Consider the following 20,394-nt stretch of genomic DNA (forward strand, 5'->3'; position numbering starts at 1 on the left):
GGGTATTTTATTTTTTGGTTTATGTATGACCTGTGAACAAGTGGGCACTTTTTGCAATAAACTCAATTGAGTGGCATTTTTTGCTGGCATGTGACTTTTTTGTATTATATTTTGTTATAATTTTGTATCACATGTACATTGTCAATTTGACCATTTTTTTTACAAAGTAGTTTGAACTACTTTTTCTAAGTAGCTTTAGTTAACCAAACTAGATTTCCCCCTAGGGTAGCTTTAGTTCAACTACTTCCAGTGTGAAGTAATTGGTAGCTTGTAAAGCTATGCTTTCAAAGTAGCTTCCCCAACACTGCAGCCTCAGTGGGTCCGGGTTCACCCTGGAAGGTGATTTCCATTTTTGCGAAACACGGAGCACTTTGCCACGTCATAAGCTCACCTGAAAGATTGAAAACGTCCGCCCACCCAACGAACCGACCAATCAGCGGAGAGGATGCCGCGGGCGCCCTGTCGTCACCGCGGTGACAGACAGGTGACGTACAGGTACTGTCCCCCTGCTCTGTCAGATCCGAGGAAGTCCAGTCAAACAGAGCCTGCAGCCTGGGTTGATGGGACATTCTGCCGCATAGGCTGTTTGAACTATCGGATATAATTAATTTACATTTTGACGGTTTCATCTCGTGATCAGATAATTCCTGTCCCCAGCTGACACTCATCAGGATGGCTAAGCGACCGGGGCGACAGAGGATACAACTCCCACACTGCTATTATGAAGGATACCTGGAGAAGAGGTCGTTCAAAGATAAGGTAACCCACTGGAGATGAGGAACTGGTTGTAGTTTTTAATAATATGCTACATTTTATTAAGGAAAACTGAGGCATATACAAATAGTATACAACAATAGTATACAGTATGCTCATAACAGACAAAAAAGAACATGAAAGTAAAGCCAGGGGGTATAGTGATTGTTTTTGCTGTCATTTTGCTGTGCAGACTGTTCATGACAAGACAGTCAGGTGATCCTTGACTGATCTTAACTGCAGCAGGTAAAGTTGAAAAAAGTTCCCTCCTTTCACGTTTCCATTGTAGGCTTATGTCATGTGTTCTGTATCTCAAGTGAAGTTATTCTTGTATCTGGAGCAACAGACAAATGTATCATAGGAATACAACAAATTCTTAAATTCCTTAGAGAAAAGTTTGTGGAAAAAAAAAAAAAAAAAAAACATGTTTCAAAAAAAATGTATGGTTGATATTTCAAATGACTTGTGGCAGACTACTTAAATTTGAAAGAGGGTTGTTGTTGTGGTGTGTGTGTGTGTGTGTGTGTGTGTGTGTGTGCGTGCGAATGGCTGCAGGTGTTTCCGCGTGAATGATTGGCATCTCACCAATGTGCAGATGATGCCGGGCCAATTTTAGGAATAGAATCCACTTCACACTCCAGTCTCAAGTCTAATAAGTTTTAATTGTCATGGCTGAAAGTGTGTAAACGCACCTGTCAGAAAACATCAAACCTGGCCCAACATGGGAGCACAGACAGCAAATGAAAGACAGAAATTTCCTTGTTTACAAGTGCAGTTTAATCTTTTGTTACATATGTTGGCATTCAAAACATATTTGAAAAAGTAAATGACACTGTGTGGTGTGCAGTGGAGCAGCACCTAGTTTATTTTCTGTCTCACAAAGGGCATCAACGTCATTCAGTAAGGGTGACCGGAAGTCTTTTAAGGAATAGCTTTATTTTGTTGGTAATATATGTACACTGGCCCTCGCTTATCAATGCGTGATTGCAGTATGATGAAAGGCTAATTGCTTTGATAAACATTGTGCAGTGGTGCAGCCACCGACCTGAGCTGGCTGGTTTAATGCTTAACTCCAGATAGCACAAGCATGTAGAGTGTCACTCTTGACTGCGTGGGTTAAGTGTTGTTTTCCATGGGCGGAGTAGCCCGACCTGATGAATAGTTTCTGGTAAGTATGAGGCTGTTGTATGGACTTTGTTTTTCCAGTACATCACTTTTCTCTCTCTAACTGGTCTGACTGCTTTTCTGCTTAAGGTGCCATAAAGAGGCAAGGCAGGCTATCCCATACAGACTGAACAGTATTATATGAGCTACACAAGTGTTTCAGTTCTATATATTAACAACTCTGAACACACAGCGGTGGCAGTGACTTTGGCCTGATAGTGATAATGGCCTTGAACAGACAATGGTGACACTCTCATACATGCAACTCACACTCCTAACACACAAACTAAGCTGCAGACACCAGAAAGTTGATAAAATGACTTTGGGAAATGCTGGTACCACATATAACATACAGTGTATCTGATTCCCTTCAGGTTAAAATCTATACCACCAATTCAGCTGCTAAGGTCACTGCCTCTAACACCACATTACTGTTTTCTAATGCGGTCACAACCTCTTGACTCATCAAGTCTAATCCTTGAGTTACAGGACTTATCACCTGCATTGTTCCACAAACACTTTATTTCCTTGATGGGTATCATGCATTTTTTTGTCTCTCTTTATCATTGTGTTTACTGCAAATTAAAATTAATGACATGCTATTTCTCTCCCTTCCTGTTCCTTCCTTATGTTTTCCTGTCTGTGTCTGGTGGGCTATTTGTCTTTCTGTGTGTGTGTGTGTGTGTGTGTGTGTGTGTGTGTGTGTGTGTGTGTGTGTGTGTGTTTGTGCAGACATCTCGGAATCTGTGGACCTGTCTGTGCGGAAACACACTTTTCTTCTTCAACAACAACAAAGACACTAATGTAAGTTACCTGGTAGAGGATTGAGTTGAGAAAAGGGAATGGGTTTGGATTGTTGTTTTGAAGCTGTTCTAGATGAAGCCAGCCATTTGGTTATTTTACGTCTTATGTGTGTGTGTGCGTGTGTGTGTGTGTGTGTGTGTTTGTGTTTCACCAGTACGTAGAGAAGCTGGACCTCAGTGGCTTCATCTCAATAACAGACGACTACAGCCGGGACCGCAAGTTAGATGCAGCCAGACTCAACCTGCGGCTGAAGGATGGAGATATCAAAATCACTGTAAGGGGAACTACGGCTAATCAGTTCTGTCCTCAGTTGTGAAAAATCCACCTATTTTGACAGAGAATTAATACTTTTCCTCTCCTCTATCCTTCCCGCAGGCCCCTAGCCTCGAGGCTCGGGAGCTGTGGAAGGCGTATATCCATTCTGTGCTCAAGGTCGGTGGCACATTGATGTTTATTATCTCTAACACATACTTTATTGAACACAAAACATTTCAGCTCTGGTTTCGTGCCTTTGTTATCAGCACAGAACAATAAAGAGTGTTTAAAGTACGATATCTTAAAGGGACTTTTCTCAAACAGGAAGATTGTAATAATTCATACTGACATCCTGTTAGGGGCATACAGAATTTTAGTATCATAAATAACAGTATGATTATACTTGCAATTAATATAACATCATGTAACAATCTTCTTCCTCTTCTACTCTTATTAAAAAAAAAAACTGATTCTACAAATGCTACTTATTCCTATTAAAGGCTTAGCTGATGAAGACTGTGATATACAGTTGGTTTGACTACTGTTGACAAAATGCACTTATTGTAAGTCGCTTTGGACAAAAGCGTCTGCTAAATGACATAATGTAATTTAATACAATGTAATGTAATGTAATGCAATTATTAATTGTTCACCAGAGTTTGATGAGACAATAACATCAGCCCAAATGTAGATAATTCCACTGAAAGATGAATTTAAAGCAAAACTCACTCAGTTGGCTGCGTGTCAGTTATTTGTGTCTGTGACTTGTGTCTGTTTGACCTCTGCCTGTGTGTCTCCCTGCAGCTGTCAGTCCCCTCCTCCCTCAACCTGCTGCCGGGCCAGATCAACATGCTAAAAGACGCGGTGGAGAAAGAAAAGGAAAGAATGAAGGCCCTCTCTCGTCCTGCTGCCCCACCTGCCAGCAGCTCCAGTCCCTACCTTAGCCTCCATGCGGACATGCCAGCGTGAGTACTGCTTACTTATCCTGCCTTGGAGCTCAGACAAGATGTTTGAGGGTTTTAATTCATACTTTCTCTTCTTGTTGTGATACGCTTGCCGCTCAAACGCCGGAAATGTACCTGTTCTCATGTTTGGCTTGAAACGTTAAGGAAGCAGTCTGCAAGGTCTAGGCGCATTACTCTCCACTGACTCACTAAACTAGTCTAGGTGAGTGGTAGCGGTGTTTCCTTCTGTCTCATCGGCGTCTCTGCTGACTTCCTGCAGGTGTTACCACCATGTGTCCCGTATGGAGGCGGTGCTGATGCTGGAGAGACAACCTGAGAGAGGAAACCTGCTGCTGAGGCCTGGCAGGGACGAAGGCTCCTTCGCTGTCACCACCCGACAGGACCTTGACGGGTACACACACACACACACACACACACACACACACACACACACACACACACACACGCAGGCTTAACACACATGCATACCCACATGAAAACACACGCACGCAGCGACCTTACAGCTCCAAACACATTGATGTCATTTTTATCAGAGCAATGAACATTTACTGCAACTCATAGATAACATAGTGAAGTCAGAGGAAAGACAAACCCATGGCTCAATAGCATGCAATATTTCCTTAACTTTGACAATACCCAGTAGATGACACAACTACAGTATTAATCTGCTTTTAGTGTGTTGACTTGTCATGTCATCTCTCTTTTCTCCATCAGACCTCTAGTCAGACACTACCTTGTGACTCGTAAGCATGAGGGGGGCTTCACCATCGCAGTGGACAATCCAGTGAGTATTAAAGAGACAAGCTCAAGGCTTGGTCAATATGTTATGTGCCACAGGAAGACACTGATCTCTGGTCTCCTTGAGCCAATTAAAACTATCAATAACGTCCCAGCAACACTTTGCAGTTCTTGGGTAATGTTGTGATGACCCAGGCAAGAGCCACCTATCATAAGGCCATGGGACCTTTATGTGCATATTTTGGCTACTTCACACAGCACACTGTCAACCTATATTTAGCATAAGGCCATGCAAATTTAATTAGGTGTTTAATAGATTCCTGTTTCAAAAAAGTGAGCGACCGAAAGAAAAAAGGACTTGTCATCAATCTCTATGGCACATTTTAAAGCAGCATACAGGTTTTCGCTCTTTGAATATTATCAGAACATGCAAATGGTGATGAAAACATAAATAAATTAAACACATGGAGGAGTCTTCCTTGTGACATTCTTTATTCTAACAACTTTTGGTCATGTAAAATATTGAATGTCTGCTTGTTTCAAACACATTGCATTTCAAGTGCTACAATAGGGAACAATGATAAAACAACTGAAACACTGTTAAGTCATAAATCAGATACAACAAATATGGAAGACCTACAAAGATAATAATCCATGGACAGTTGCACTGACTGGATGAACTGGATGTTTGTCACTGACAGACAGCGAATTGAAACGCGCCCAAGTGCATTTGATCAGTCCAATCACAATCTTCATATTTTTGAGCTGCGTCCAATCAAAGAATGGCATGTTGTTCAGTGTGACTGCGCAAAAACTGTCAGAAAGACAGTTGTTTTATTTTTGTTTGTTTTTTCAAGATGGGACAAAAGGGCATCCGTTAAACACCTTCTAAAATTTGTACGGCCTAACCTTAACATTTAGATTAAAACAGCCGATGTAACGAACCACAGCTGAATACTTTACACAAGAAAGTAAATTCACATTATTTGTACTGCTGGATGAAGAGACTTTGCTGTCAAAACTTATGTTGGGGGGTCACAAAGTCTACTTTCCCACATTATGAAACCTACTGTATGCGTCTGATTTGTGTAATGACCTCTGCCTGTATGAAGCTTGCATGACACCGACCACATGGCAGCAAAGAAAGCTAACACAAATCACTGTGTGGTAAAGAAGACATTGATTAAACACAGGAGGGCAATAAACCATGACATATATGCCTTTCTTGACATAAATTCAATCACCATAGTCATATTTCTCCTATATATTGGTGTTGTGTGACGGTGGTGGATGAGGCTTTACTTCTGCTTTAGCTGCCGCTGTGTACATGAGTCTCCATTCTGCTCTTTGTGATGAATTGCTGGCATAACCTGATGTGTGTGTGTGTGTGTATGTGTGTGTGTGTGTGTGTGTGCACTGGCAGGTGTGTTTGCACGTGCATGTGTGCGAGCCTATGTATAGTTGTACGTGATTTCCTAGCTGGCCCTATTGACACAGTAGTTCAGTAAACACATCTATTGAAAGGGTGACGAATGTTGATCAGATCTTTAATATCTATTTTGCGGCTGTTATGGTTGAGTCAGTCTGAACCCCGTGTTGCTATAAACTGTGAGAGAGTCAAAACGCAGCCCGTGGTATTCCATCACGTCTCTGTTGTTTCCTGTATTTCTTGGATTGTCCTCTAAAAGTGATGAAGTTGTTAAAAGCCGTTGTTGTGGGTGCAGATCCCCTGCGCCACGCTGCACGATGTGATCGACGCCCTGGTGGAGAAAACTGGAGGAGTTCTGACGCCTTTCATCATGGAGCGGATGTACGACACCAACATCAGTACGGAATCATATCACTCTCTCTATCTCTGCCTCTCTCTTTATTCTTCTCTCTTTTTACCTTTCTTTTGCTCGCTGGCTCATTCACTCTCTCACTTACTTCCTTCTTTAACCTTAGTTAACCTCTTACCCCGTGTAATTGTCTGCCTTAGGTTAAATATATAGTTGAAGTCTATTATTTTTGTCACTAATTCAAATCTCTCTACAGCATTTATTGAGTCCGATAAAGAAAATGGAGAGAAGAGTGTTCAGTGTGCCTCGTCAAACCCTCTCCCTGTGCCTCCCAAACCAGGTAGCTTGTCCATATGACACACACACACACACACACACACACACACACACACACACATGCCCGCACCCACTAAAGTATTTAGACTGTTTGCCAAACCTGTTTGCTTTGGGATGAGGGAATGCCATTTGTGAACTTCAGTGAGAGCAGGAAGAAATTCCTCCTCCTGCACTTCTTTGCTTTGGACTTTTTAAAGTCACAGTGAAATGAAAAATGACTTTTTCACCGTGTTATGGCTAATTCTCCATTCCATAACATACAGCTTAACAACACAAAATTAACAAGATTTTTATTAAATTTTGTTTACAAAGTGTGTTTTCAAAATCCTATTGCTTTTACTTCCTGGAAAATGGCAAATCTTTAGCGGTGACTTCACTGCGTGCCAGTAGGCGTACATAACACCCCCCCCCCCCCCCCCCATCATATAAAACCTGCAGCTGGCAAGTGGCAACAGGATGCAGCGGTGCGTTTTTCTGTTTCCTTACGCAAGACACCAGCGGCTAGAGTTTATTCATTTTGAAGAATCTGGAATTTGTGACAGCTCAATAATATACGGAAAACACCGAATCTCTTTTTCTCTATTTTTCTCTACATTTATTTTATTTTATTATTTGGTCATATTCCAAACTGCCCACTTTTGAACCATCCCTTCTTGCGTTATGTCTCACCCCAACATCCTGTTTCAATATGTCAAAATTAGGGAAGGAAGTCACCATCGAAATGCCGTATCCTTGTGACTTAAATGCAGCATGAAGCATTTAGTCTGAGTGAGCTAGACTAACAATGGAGCTATCCTGTGGAGTTACAACTACATTCAAATACACACACTCACTCGTTCATTTACATGGTTTGCCAATCCTGTTTGCTTTGGCTTGGAGAGTGCCGTCTTTGAGCCACAAAAGTATTTATCAGTTTTATTGACTGCAGGTAGAATTTCCCTCTCCTACAGCTGTGTTGTTTTGCTTTAGATGTTTTAACTCCAGCATTTTAGCAACAATGCTTCCTTTTTAGATCCTTGTTCAATGTTAAAAAATCTTTATTTTAATCTTCATTTATCCAGGGAGGGTTTTGCTGAGCATGAATGCTCCTTTTCAACGTCTCAAGCATTCAGTTACATGGATCTTGTATCTCCCACATAATAATAATGAAACGTTATGTCTCACAGAGTCTGTACCAGTCCGTGTACCGGAGTCGGACACAGGAGAGTGTCTGTACCTGAACGACATGCGTGAGTACCGCTCTGCGCCCATCAATCCATCCATCAGCATTCCTGCCATTCACACTTTTTGTCCGTGTTCAAACATAAGCAACAAGTGTGACTTCATTTTTTCCACGGCTGTTGCTTACCAATGTGTGTTTGCCCCAACAGCGGAGGAGAAAGAAATAGAAGCAGAAGAAGCAGCGCGTCCGTCCCCACGCCCTCGTCTGCAAAGTGAGTTGTTGAGTCCCTCTCTCTTCATGCCGCTCTTTTATTTTTATCTCAGGTATTTATTCTCAGGTATTAAGAATATTCTCTTTACCTGATGCTTGATTGAAATAATTAACTCATGTCCATCTTACAAACTTTAGAGCCTTTAATGTTTTAAAGAGCTATTTGAAACAGTGTAAGGTACAATGTGCTGTTCTGTGATCATATCATTTTAATAATCAACTGTGATTTCACGACAAAGTTCTCCGCCCAACTATTCTACACAAAGCTCCTATCTATCTATCTTAGGGCTGCAACTAATGATTATTTTCATTACCGATTAATCTATCAATTATTTTTTCAATTAATCGAATAATCACGTAGTCAATAAAATGTCAAAATTAATGCCAAATGCCCATCACAAGTTCCAGGGCCCCAAGTGATTCTTAAAATTGCTTATTTAGTCTGACCAGCAGCCAAGAAAACCCTTATTCAAGTTTCATTCATTCATTCATTTTGTAATGATATGAAACAGAAAAAACGTAGAAAAGCAGCAAAACGATTAATTATCAAAATTATAATAGATTAATTTCTGGCAGTCAGCTAATCGATTAATTGACTAATCGTTTCAGCACTGTTCTATCTATCTATTTATCTATCTATATATATTATACATCAAGACACTCATTCTTTTATTTATTTTATTTTATTTATTTATTCATCATGTGTTTTTCGGTGTCTCACAGGACCTGAGAAGAAACCTTCAAGGCAGGCAATGATGCCTCCTGTTCCTGCTCCTCGCCCCTCCGTTCTTTCCTCCTCCCTCCCCTCCTCCGCCTCCTCCGCTCTCCCTCCCTCCTCCACTGACAACCTGGACGGGAGGATGAGACGCCTCACTGTGTCTTCAGTCTCACCCGACCCTCTGGTGCAGAGTAAGTTACTTCTTCACTGCTTCATTGGGCCCAATGTATACGCATACAGTGCAACATGTGGCGTCTCTATCCATCTTTTTTGTTATCTATCATCTGTTTTATTCATTTGCCATTGCACTAAAGCAGTGGTTCCCAACCAGATAATTTTTTTTTTTTTTTGGGAGGGGGCCGAGATTTATGTGATAGGAAAAAAACATATTTCTACTATACAAATGTATTATTATGTGTAATTTTACTGTGTTGTTATTGACTGTTACTGACTGACTGGGGGTGGTAATTTTGGGGTGGTGTGAGATGATTTATGGCATAGAAGGAAACATATTTCTACTGTACTTATCATGTCTATTTTTTCAGATTTTTCTCTAATTTTTGCCTCTCTGCCTCCTCTGATAATCAAATGAAATGACCTGAAAAGGGAAAATCATTTCTGTTCACCACTCTGCATATGCAGCCTGTGATTTGGATCATGAGTCGGCATTGCTTTGTTTTAAGGAGTAACAAGCCAAAAAGTTTGAGAACCACTGATCTATCTATCTGTTTGACATTTCTCTAAAGGATATGGTCTGTCAAAGCTCGTGGTTTGATCCAGTCTTGTCTCGCCCTCAGATATAACAGAGGAGCTGAAACTGAAGTTCGAAAAGAGGCAAGTGTGTCAAGAGTGACCTCTCCTGGCGGGAACATCGTCTGTGAAGCTCGGCCACAGCGACGGCCTCAGGACAGCACAGGACCGCTCCCAGAAGCCCCGGTCTCTCCCTGGGGGACGAACCAGCACAGAATCACAATGCTGTCATGTTGTTAATACTTGTCTCTGTCAGATCCAGACTTGGCGAGGGGGAATCTCCTGATCCCTCTAGATGAATTAGAGTGAGGACTCGCTCTGTTTCCACTCACTGCCGCTTTCTGCCTCCTCTGCATGGAGGCTGCGTCGGCTGCCGGTCGTCAGCCGGCTGTCAGCAGCAAAGCCTCTCAGAAGATAAACACGTTATTGATTTCTCTCCGCCCTGGAAACTCACTAGTGAATTAACTGACTGTAAATAGGGGTGTACATGTCACATTATCCTCACCATGTTTCTCCTATACATTTTGCACTTTTACCTTGAAGACAGCTTGATTTTTTTGTAATCAGATTTTCTATACCTCTCAGTGTTGTTCTTTTCTATTGTTTGCAGTGTCATCAGCTGTTGTGTACATAATGTGTTACTGTCCCTGTTTTTACTGCAGTGTACCATGAAGGAAAGAAAATGAATCACAGGGAGTTGGCCTTTAGGTTCTTCTTTTCTTGTTTGCTTAATAACGTAAAAACAGAAATAGAAGAAATCAAGGAATGTTGTCAGAAATCAGTCATCCTAACAGTCTGTTTTGTTATTCTGTGCCAGCTGCTCTGCCTTTCATGTTACAACGCCCTTGTTTTTTATACTCTACAAATGACATACCAATTTCCTCTCACTCCGTCTCACTCGCTCACTCATGGGACCAGAAATCCATGAACAAAGTGCTCTTACTCCTTTATTACCTCAATGACTGATACATTATAGTGGAAAAATTAAACTAACTATTTACAATACATTGTGTAATTACTTTAGCATGTGAAATAAAGGTAAAATAACTCTCAACTGGAAGCTTCTTTAAAGCATTGCAGGCTATAGGTATTTAGGGGGGATGCATACAGAAAGAGCAACATGACAGATCAAGACTGTACCATACAGAGATCAGGCGGGGCACAAGTAGGGAGTTTATAACATCGGTAAACACTTTCCAGAGAATCACTTCTCACCCAGGTAGACCCCAAACCTGGTTAACAACTCTCAAAATACAGCTTGTGGGCTGAAGCTACTGGCTAGCTATTTTGTTATATTAGGACTACAGACAGCATCAGGCTAGTCCACTGTTCATAATGGCTTCTCTCTTCAGGAAATAAAACGCTGACGTTAGGTGGACACACACACATACATACAGGCAATAGAGTACAGTCGGATCTAGGGTGAATAGAATGTGTACAGTACAGACAGTCGTTTCCAAAGCCTTGAATAAACGTCCAACTCTGTAACTCCTAATACAAGCAGCTCTGTTGATGAAAACCAACAGTCAACACCGACTCTGATTTAAAAAACTAACAGAGCCTCAGTGGGAGGCTGCTGCACGCAGTAATATGGGACCGGACTACAAAGTGAACTGCAGCGCATACTGTTATTCTACATGGATCCTTGGCAAGTAAAGCAATACCACACCTCCAATATGTGTTACATTTCATCTCTTAACTTCTAACTTCACGATCCACTAGTTGCTGGCAAAGTAGAGTTTAATATATTCCTGATTCAGCAATGAACTACATTTTATACAGTAGCATCATCTACAAGCAGGTTGTTATTTGGGTTACATAGGTTTGAGTGGGTTGACTTTGTACTATATAAAAAAAGTTAGAGGCATAAGATTCAGTATGTGATGATTATTTCTACTGAGCTACATTACAACCAAGTTATATGGACACTGACACAATACATTGTTTTAAGTTGAAATGGGGAGACCATCTCCTGCACTGAAATATGAGCATGTTGCTATGGATCACCCGATTTGGCCTTGCAGTTTGGATATGAGATTAGGAAGGCACAGGGAGAGAGCAGAGTTAGACGAGGCAGGGCGTGACCCTACACCTGCAGCTGGCTGCATGACGGTATGGTAACAGTTTTGGTGATGGAATGGGAGGGCAGCGGCCAGCGCTAAATCATTGCTCTAGTAGCAGTGGGACAGAGCTAACCGAATGTGTAGAGAGCGGAAAACAAGTAAGACTACACTTAATGTGTCCCAAGCATCACAACAGCCAAGAGTCATAAAACTGAAGAATTCTGTCACTGAGGGGTCAGATGACTCACTCATTCCCCAAACCGTTTTTCCCGTCATGCAACACAGACATTGCATTTGGTACAGCCTAAGCCATCATATTCCAGTGATTTAACTCTTCCATGATATGGCTTTGGCCGCAGCCAGGGCAGAGAGGTAATGTTCTGCAGCAGGTGACTGTGGCTGGGCAGAGCTGGGCAGGCGTCCAGCTGGCTGGGTGGATGGGACTAAGTGAGGCTGGCGTTGGAGCTGCTGGTGCCACTGTTCTTCCTCTGGCCGCTGTTTACCACACTGGGAACCTGCAGGCCCGTCTGAACAGAGAAACTACCGTTCCACACCTGCAGGGGGCAGCAGATTATCAGTAAACATAACATAACATAACAGGGCATTCCTTTAGATAACATAGAAGTTATTTGAAAACATTTAGAATAATTTCTCACCATGAAGGCTGGTATGATTGGCTGCTGGAACTTGGCTCTGAAGGTGTGCATCAGCAGCTTGGTTTTGGCGTTGTAGAAGGACAGTGTGCCTGGAGGGAAATAAGGAGGCGAATCATACATATTTACTGTATATTCTGAGAATAAAACAAAACAGAACAAAAATATTCAAAAGTAGGCTTAACCACATCATTACTGCTCCACAAAGACTTATTAAAGACAAACAAACAAACAACATTTTGACCTTAACTGTCCCCTGACAAAAACCTACTCAAGTCGAAACATTGCTTGATCATCTGTAATACATTTTTGTCAAGTAATACTGTTCACAGGAACACTTTTGAATATCTGCAGTTTTGTCTTTGCCCAGAAAAAGTACCCAGAAAATTGGATGTGTGTGCAACTTTTGAGAAATACTGATGATTTCAGCCCCAATTCAAACATTACAAAGCTTTTCAATGGACCAAAACTGCTGATCTGTGATCATTCAAGCACTGACTCTATCCATCTTACCCTCCTCATAGTTGCAGTAGATTCCTATACGGTCTGGGATTGGGCAGTCCAGGGTTCGAGCCTTGTTGTTGTGCTTGGCTGTGAGGCTCTGCTGTAGCCAGTTGTTCAGATGGATGCACCAGGAAGCGCTGCTTTTCCCCAGCTGGTCAAATCGACCCAGGCTGCGCAGGGCTACGCCCACGGCGAAGGCCTTGCTCTCCTTGTCAAACCGCACCTCCCAGTACTGCTGGCCGGCGTCGATCATGGTGTCAGCTGGGGTTTTGCAAGGGAGAACACATTTTCCTCAAATATATATGTACGTGTCTGGAGTTACAATATTGCACCGTTTCTTGAAATGTTTGAGATACATGTCAGTGTGCAGATTGGAGTTTTAGCTACATAAACATTTATTTGAGGCAGACATACGGAGTTGAAGTGTAAGTTAACCAAGACTGCCCCACTGGCACTAGGTGGCTAGCACAATTTTCCATAGACATGGCGGGAACACATCTCACGTCTTACATCAACTAAACACAGCAATCGATTGTGTTGAAAATTGTCTTCTGGCACCTACAGGTACATAAGCAATTACAAGACGCACACATTTTTGTAGGGAAAAGGCTTAGGTACAAGACTGTGTACTACTAAGTGCAGTTACGGTACTACATTTCCCTCGTTTCACCATAAGCAGCGTACCAAAATTATTGCACCTTTGTTCTGGTGGGTGACAATATACACTAGCTAAAGACCATGACTATCGCTAGCTATAAAAGTTCCATGGTGCAACGTTAGCTGGTAGGGTTACTAGCAAGCTGAGTGATGTCTTGTTTTGCTTTATCGCCAAAGGATTTCAAATGAGCGATTGTCATTGACATGTTAGATTTGCATGGAAAGTTCTCCGCTACGTATTTGGGACATTCCAAACTAGAATGTTATGCCTTGTTCTTATCGAAAGGCTGCTGGGTAGTCTAGTGTGGTAAATGTAAATACATTTAATCATAAGTTCTATCGACTGAATTCCACTGAAATCAGGCCGAGGAACAAATATCACTTTAGTCATATTTCAGAATGGGAACCGTATAGTTTATTAGTTGGTTTATCATATAATCTGCAATGTATTGAATATAGACAGGAGTGAACCAGAGCTGGGTGGGGATGACGTCAACTCTGGCTTCCTATAATCTTATTGGTTGAATTATACATGAATAGGTGAAGCCAAAGAACCACAGTGTTAGCCATGGCATTCATGATCTTGGAAGATGAGCAGGCTAGCTAACTAGCTTACCTAGATAGCTACAGGCTAGCATGGCTAGTTTAAAGTTGGAAGGTCAGTTATGCTAACTAGATAACTAAGTATTACTAGACTGGATTTTTTTCAGTTAGTAGCAAGAGTGCTGGGTTTTGTAATATTAGCTTCCTCCTCTCTTACCCCTAAAGCTACTTTGCCACAAAAACAGTTTCTTTGGCTCTACCTGTTGAGGTCTTTAACTCAACCAATCTCCAGAGCAGCTCTGTTTTCGAGAAATGTTTATATAACTAAAACTCCAATCTGCACTGTGTGTATTAAGGTAGACTGTTTTTGGTAACAGTGTGTAACAGTGTGTATGCTCACCCAACACTGTGTAGGACTCGGCTGTAAACCGGTCTCTGCCGATCCGGGCAGTCGGCGCTCTCTTAGGCGACATCAGGGCTGACCTGGTAACAGATGAGATACATAGATGGTAGACAATGTCTGACTGTACAAAGATCCATATTATTAAAGACCACAGGCCTTATAAAGTGTTACAAAGACACCCCAGTTTACACTCATACAGACCTGGCCGGGGAGTGCAGAGGGGAGTTGGTTCTGTTCTTCTCCTTGCGGATGTCCTGTATCTTCCCTCCACTGCTGTCCCACTCCACACTCAGGTCCTCCACCTTCAGGTTCTGGTGGGATGAACCAGAGTCCAGTTTGAACAGGAAGGCTGCAGGCAGAAGAGGAGACAGGCTTTAGATTAACATACTGAAAACTGAGAAATATATGGCTGTTAATGTGAAAACCACATAACTCCAACGTTAGTCAGGTTAACTTGAATTTGAACGATTACATGCTCTTCTATGGGTTGAGAAAATTCTGTGTTCTTTTGAAACCTTTTCAGATCCCACTGGATAAAAATGCATTGAGGTCAATCTAAAAACAAGCCTGTTTTTCATAGTTCCTGAAAAATTGATATTTTGGAGATACAAGGTTTTCACCCGACAGCAACGTTCACAATAAAGTCACATACTTATGAACAAGGAACTCAAAAGACTTTCATGCATTGTTGTTCCTACTGTACTATTACAGCCTGATAATCCTGCTAGTAAACATCCTCAGTAATTATTTCCCCTATGAATGGTTCAGCCGTTATTCCACAGTATTCTCACCATGTGTTTCTAGTGTAACAGGCTCAGAAAACTCTCCTGCCACGGCCTTGTTACACGCCCTCACTCTGAACGTCATGTACCGGGTGTCAAAGCGCAGGCCTGATAATAAAGACACAAAAGTTAATTCAGCTTCATCATAGTTTTGCATCAACTGCCAAATCTCCCCTGACAGTTCTCTTCCTACCTGTGAGTGTGTGCTCCATTTCTCGTATCCCCTCCACCACCATCCAGGGATAGTCCTCCCTGATGCGCGGCGGACCCTCATGGTTTGTGCGTCGATGCTCCAGTATGTAGTGGTCTATCTTGCTGTCAAGCTCCGGTAAGGTCCAAAGTACAGAGATTGTATTGTCACACACCTGGCACTCCGAAAGTTGGATCTCTGGAGTGGCTGGCACTGGAGGAAAGAGAGGGGAGATGGTTTCTCAGCTTCTGCCGCAGCACTTCTGTCTGCTGCAAGCAGAGCCAAAATCAACTTTTTGGCTCAACTACCAAGGCCTGGTAAAGTAAAAAACAAAATTACCTGCCAAGAAATTTCTTTTAGCAGCCAAAATAATGAATATACAGTACATTCTTCATAGAAATATGTCACCCTACCCATTTTCAATACTAGCTCCTTATTAAATCAGGTACTGAGTGAAATATTCAATCAAGAGACGGGAGCAGATTGTTTTAATTTAAAAGTTGCTCACTCACTCACACAAAGTTTATATTTCATCATGAAGCGATTCACCACGTGGGAATAATGTTAATTTTCCACTAACATTTGCTAGTTAGGAGTTTGGTGTTTCAGTGAAACACGTAGCCAATCAGCAGCCTGTTTGATACAGAGCCACGGTTTTGCTCTGATTTGATTTACTGACAATCAGAGTGTTTAACCCAAACCCAAAGTTTGAGAACGGGCAATGGCTGTACAAACCAAGGCATTCAAATGTTATTGCCTCACAAAGTTAGCGGCCAGTGTGGCGGGTGACATTTACCGATTTATCCACCAAAGACAATATTTACTGGCATTTGGCGAGTGTTCATTTTGGACGCTGGTTGCAAGTACTGCAACACAGTCACAGCCTGCAACTCTCCCTTTCTAGCTCTGTTTCTTTATTTCGAAAGTGAACCAGACCTGGGAGAAACTTGATGCCCTGCAGCATCTCTCTCTCCTGGCTGAAATCCACCATCAAGTGACTCATGTTGTCACTGGCTTTGGCCTTCAGGGAGAGGCGGAAGGCTGGAGCCATTGTCACGCTGCAAACAAAAGAGACACACAAAAACACAAACACACAGGGTGGAAACGAGCATGATCCATTATTCAACTGAATCAGAGGCAGAACTGTGAAGGCAGCAGTTGGTACTTCTAATACTGTTCACTAGCTACAGGCCACTAGAGTCCACTAAGTACACTTATGTTACTACCACTCAACACGCCACCCTGATCAACACGTAAAAGCTGAGCTAGAGAGGGAACGGCATACAAACAGGGAAGGGTTGACACAGGATGGTACAGACTTGAGAAGACAGTGGGAAACACAAAGACAAAAGGCTCGAGTGGAAAACTTTCCATTGTGCTTTTTGTTTAAGAAACGGGTGCGGTGACTACTTGTTTGAAAGCATGCACGCTACATTATGAGATGGTTAAAAGGATGCTACAGGGAAAAAAAAAAAAGAGAAGCAATGGATAGCCGAGTACTATACCTATCCTTAATGTCTTTGGCCGCCTGGAGAGGAGAAGCAGAGGGGGAAAGGAAAAAGGAGAAAGGAGGAGAGAAGAGATACGGAGCGAAGAGAAAACTGAGTTGTGGCTCCATCATGTTGTAATTAAACACTTACAACGCAAAGCCGCTGGTGTTTGTGTTAAAATAATTGTGCTGGTAGTAAGACACCACAAGAAGGAACAATTAAAATCATATATATGGACACTGGAATCCACCGGCGTTCATCAAAACTTCGGTTACAAAACAGCGAGCAGGGGGAACGCTGCAGCAGCGTTACGAGCCGGCCGGTTACCTGTGTGAAACCGTCCGTCTCGGAGGAGCAGAGCGTCTGGTTGGCGAGCTCCATCAGCTCCTCTGAGCTCTCCAGGGCTTTGGAGCAGGCGCTCAGCTGACTCTGAGGAAAATACCAGGATGAGTAAGAGTCAAAAAGAGTCGATCTGGAACGTCTTACGTATTCGCCTGTAGCATAATGGGACTATTATGTTCTCTGTGGCGGCTGCGGAGCTTGCTGCATCATTTGAGAGTCATGGCTTGGTCCTGAGGCTTCGATGCATGTACCAAAGAGCAAGACAGTCATAAACAAAGATAGGTGGAATGGAGTACCTTGAGAATAAAATAGAGGTCACTGGTATTTGACCTGAACAGTACTAAAATAATACTGTATTTCAGTACAGCTGATTGGGAGCTGATTGCTGTAAAAACAAGTAACACAAATCACCTTGAAATCAACTATTTGGTGACATAACTTTAAAAGCAATGGCGACACAACTGAAAACAACACTCAATTCTGAGTTGTAAGCCTATTTGATGCCAGGAATATATTAAGAGTTAATTTCCAAACACTACATATCCATTTTGAGAAGAAAAAAAATCATTACATGAAGTTCATAATGAAGATCTCTGAAATACAGAGGACCTAGTCTATAAAAACGCATCATTTTGTCAGCCGTCAATCATTTAGTGAGAGTAAATACTTTCTTCCTCCAAATGGTGGATATCACATTTTTGAACCAATCTCTTCACTTATATAATTGCCATATTGGCAAAATACCAAGTACACATAAACACAGTGGGCACGACGAGTAATGCGTCTTGCAGAAATATGAAGCATGACATTTTGTGGTTATTGCAACAAAAATGCATCATTCATTCAGCGATAAAGATACTGTCACAATGACATTTTGACCTGAAACACCCCTACATTCCATATTATATACTGATAACATGTCAATGTCACTCCGACTTGCCTATCGACTTAAAATACCCACAACAGCTGGAATAGTTGAGGTTTAAAGGTTAGAAATTAGAGAAAATATGATGAAACGTGACAAAAATCTTGACTGGATGAATGTAAAAATCCTATCTTTAACGATTACAGTTGTTCAAGCTAAAATACATTTGCTGTCATTTTGCGGGTTAAAAGAGACGCTGAAGCAACAGCAGCTACCTGCAGCTCATATGTGCGGCTGGCCCTCTCCTGTTTGATGCGCGTCATCATGCTTTCCTTCAGCTCATCCAGCACAGAGTGGAGGGAACTGAACTCGGACTCCAGGTCCTCCTGGACTCGGCTCGAGTTCACCTGGCGTCAAACACAAAACTGAGTTAACACAGTAAACACCCCCAACACAGTTAGACGGGTTAGATGAATACACCCACAGAGGGGGAAATGAAGCTCATCTCATTTGCTGACTGGAATAAACCTAACAAGATTACATTTCAGCCACGTGTGCACATGTACCTCCAAGTTGTCGAGGCTCTGTTTGAGACTGCAGATGAAGTTTGTGATCTCGTCATTCTTCAAGGCCAGCGTGTTGGTGATTTTACGCAGAGATTCCTGGAACACACACACACACACACACACAAACACACAACATCTTACTTCTTTTATCCTGCTTTTGCTACACTTGAGTAGATTAAGACAACACCTGACACTTCTATACAGAATAAGCAAAGAGTAAACAGTATAATATTCTACATCAGTGACCTCAAACCATGTGTCATGCAGAGGTCAGAGTATGCCGGATTTCATTCAAACCAAAGATCACATCAGATGAGTTCATTGATTAACACACATTCAACCAGAGAGGAGGAACTAATCAGTGGAATCAGCTGGTGTTGTGTTTGGTTGCAGACTCTCAGCCCTCCATGGCACATGGCTGAACATTTGTCTTTAGACTGGATGGTTGTCTGCGAGGAAGCAAACTGATCTACTGCATCTCTGAGTTGGTTCAACCGGCCCTCTGAGTGCAGGGAGGGAGGACACTTCATGGGCGGAAGGATGCGCATGTATAATTTAATAATGCGGCTCCACCACCATGGAGACCCGTCCACAAAGACCATGACACACCAAGTCGCTTATTACACGAATCAAACCTCTGATACGACGCCAGTCCCGACATGTTTTGGCCTGACTATCCCACAGTGGAAGCCCACTAGTTCATACAGAGGGGTTGTAATGCTCCTTGAAGCGAGAGAAGCTGCGCCAAGGCCCCCGTCGGTGATAACCGGTCCATCCCCGATCCCGATAGCCAAGTCTGCCTCATCGAAAGCCTGCATTAGATAGACTGACTATCCCTTTAAAATAAAACCCTACTGTAGAGACCAGCTAGCCCGTTTCCAATCCGGACCAATCTTAATTGGGATCAGTCGAGGCCGGGCGCAGTTTTTATCGCTGTTGTAACCTGGACAACCGTCAAAATGGCAGGTTCCTTACACTCGAAGACGAGGACTTTTCAAGACTTCGCGCCATTATTTAATTCATTACCTCACCGCTAACAGGACAAACGACTTTGATATGAAACGACTTTGAAAGGCAAGTGTCCACGGCATCCACAAAGTCCCGTACTATTCCGCTACTACTCCCCTCCTTTCTTTGTATAGCTACGCCCCGAGACGGCGGTCCCCATCAGAGACACCTGTTCCCCCGGCCCGGGCTCACCTTCTGGTCTCCCATCCCGCCGCTCCGAAGCTCCAGCGCCGCACAAACTGGAAACACAGTCGCTATTTTCCTCCGTCGCCCGGTTTTGGCTTATTTGCACCACTGAGCTGGTACTGATGCTGCTGGAGTGCAATGCATCTTCGTACACCAACGCCTTGGGCCGTAGTGCGCTGTACGCATGCGGCAGAGGAGGATTGTGGGTGTTGATGTTTCTGTGTGTGTAATGGTGCCTTCAGGTGCCGTCGGAAGTATTGCAATTACGTGTTGGAGCACTCGAATGACCCATCAAAGTGGTAATTAGCCTACAACTGGGAAAGTAGATATTTTCTTTTGTTTTGTAAATGTAGTTTATTACATTATCCTGAACAGTAATATAAAATAGAAGGCCTTTGAGTACAAAAATAACAAATAACATGTTTTTATATCAAAAAGTTTCACTAAAT

The 20,394-nt window shown here is 42.5% G+C and overlaps 2 protein-coding genes across 2 annotated transcripts; one reads left to right on the forward strand and one right to left on the reverse strand.

The window, feature by feature from the left end:
* The first annotated feature begins 533 nt into the window (after positions 1–533).
* Positions 534–10,696, forward strand: LOC139908898 (signal-transducing adaptor protein 1-like). The gene is made up of 13 exons (XM_078285686.1): positions 534–759; positions 2,650–2,721; positions 2,876–2,995; positions 3,097–3,153; positions 3,781–3,941; positions 4,201–4,332; positions 4,656–4,725; positions 6,404–6,506; positions 6,714–6,797; positions 7,960–8,022; positions 8,164–8,226; positions 8,949–9,134; positions 9,741–10,696. The coding sequence occupies exons 1-13, from the start codon at positions 673–675 to the stop codon at positions 9,794–9,796; spliced, it is 1,254 nt and encodes a 417-aa protein (XP_078141812.1). The 5' UTR covers positions 534–672; the 3' UTR covers positions 9,797–10,696.
* A 131-nt stretch (positions 10,697–10,827) lies between these two features.
* fsd1 (fibronectin type III and SPRY domain containing 1) lies at positions 10,828–20,069 on the reverse strand. The gene is made up of 13 exons (XM_071895761.2): positions 19,952–20,069; positions 18,752–18,847; positions 18,461–18,592; positions 17,306–17,407; positions 16,994–17,016; positions 16,425–16,546; positions 15,492–15,701; positions 15,308–15,406; positions 14,718–14,865; positions 14,514–14,596; positions 12,923–13,174; positions 12,413–12,501; positions 10,828–12,310 (listed from the first exon to the last, which is right to left on the reverse strand). Exons 1-13 carry the CDS (start codon positions 19,964–19,966, stop codon positions 12,200–12,202), a joined length of 1,482 nt encoding a protein of 493 aa, XP_071751862.2. The 5' UTR covers positions 19,967–20,069; the 3' UTR covers positions 10,828–12,199.
* Positions 20,070–20,394: the final 325 nt, after the last annotated feature.

This window comes from Centroberyx gerrardi, chromosome 9 (genome assembly GCF_048128805.1).
Source record: "Centroberyx gerrardi isolate f3 chromosome 9, fCenGer3.hap1.cur.20231027, whole genome shotgun sequence".
In the NCBI taxonomy this organism is placed as follows: domain Eukaryota; kingdom Metazoa; phylum Chordata; class Actinopteri; order Beryciformes; family Berycidae; genus Centroberyx; species Centroberyx gerrardi.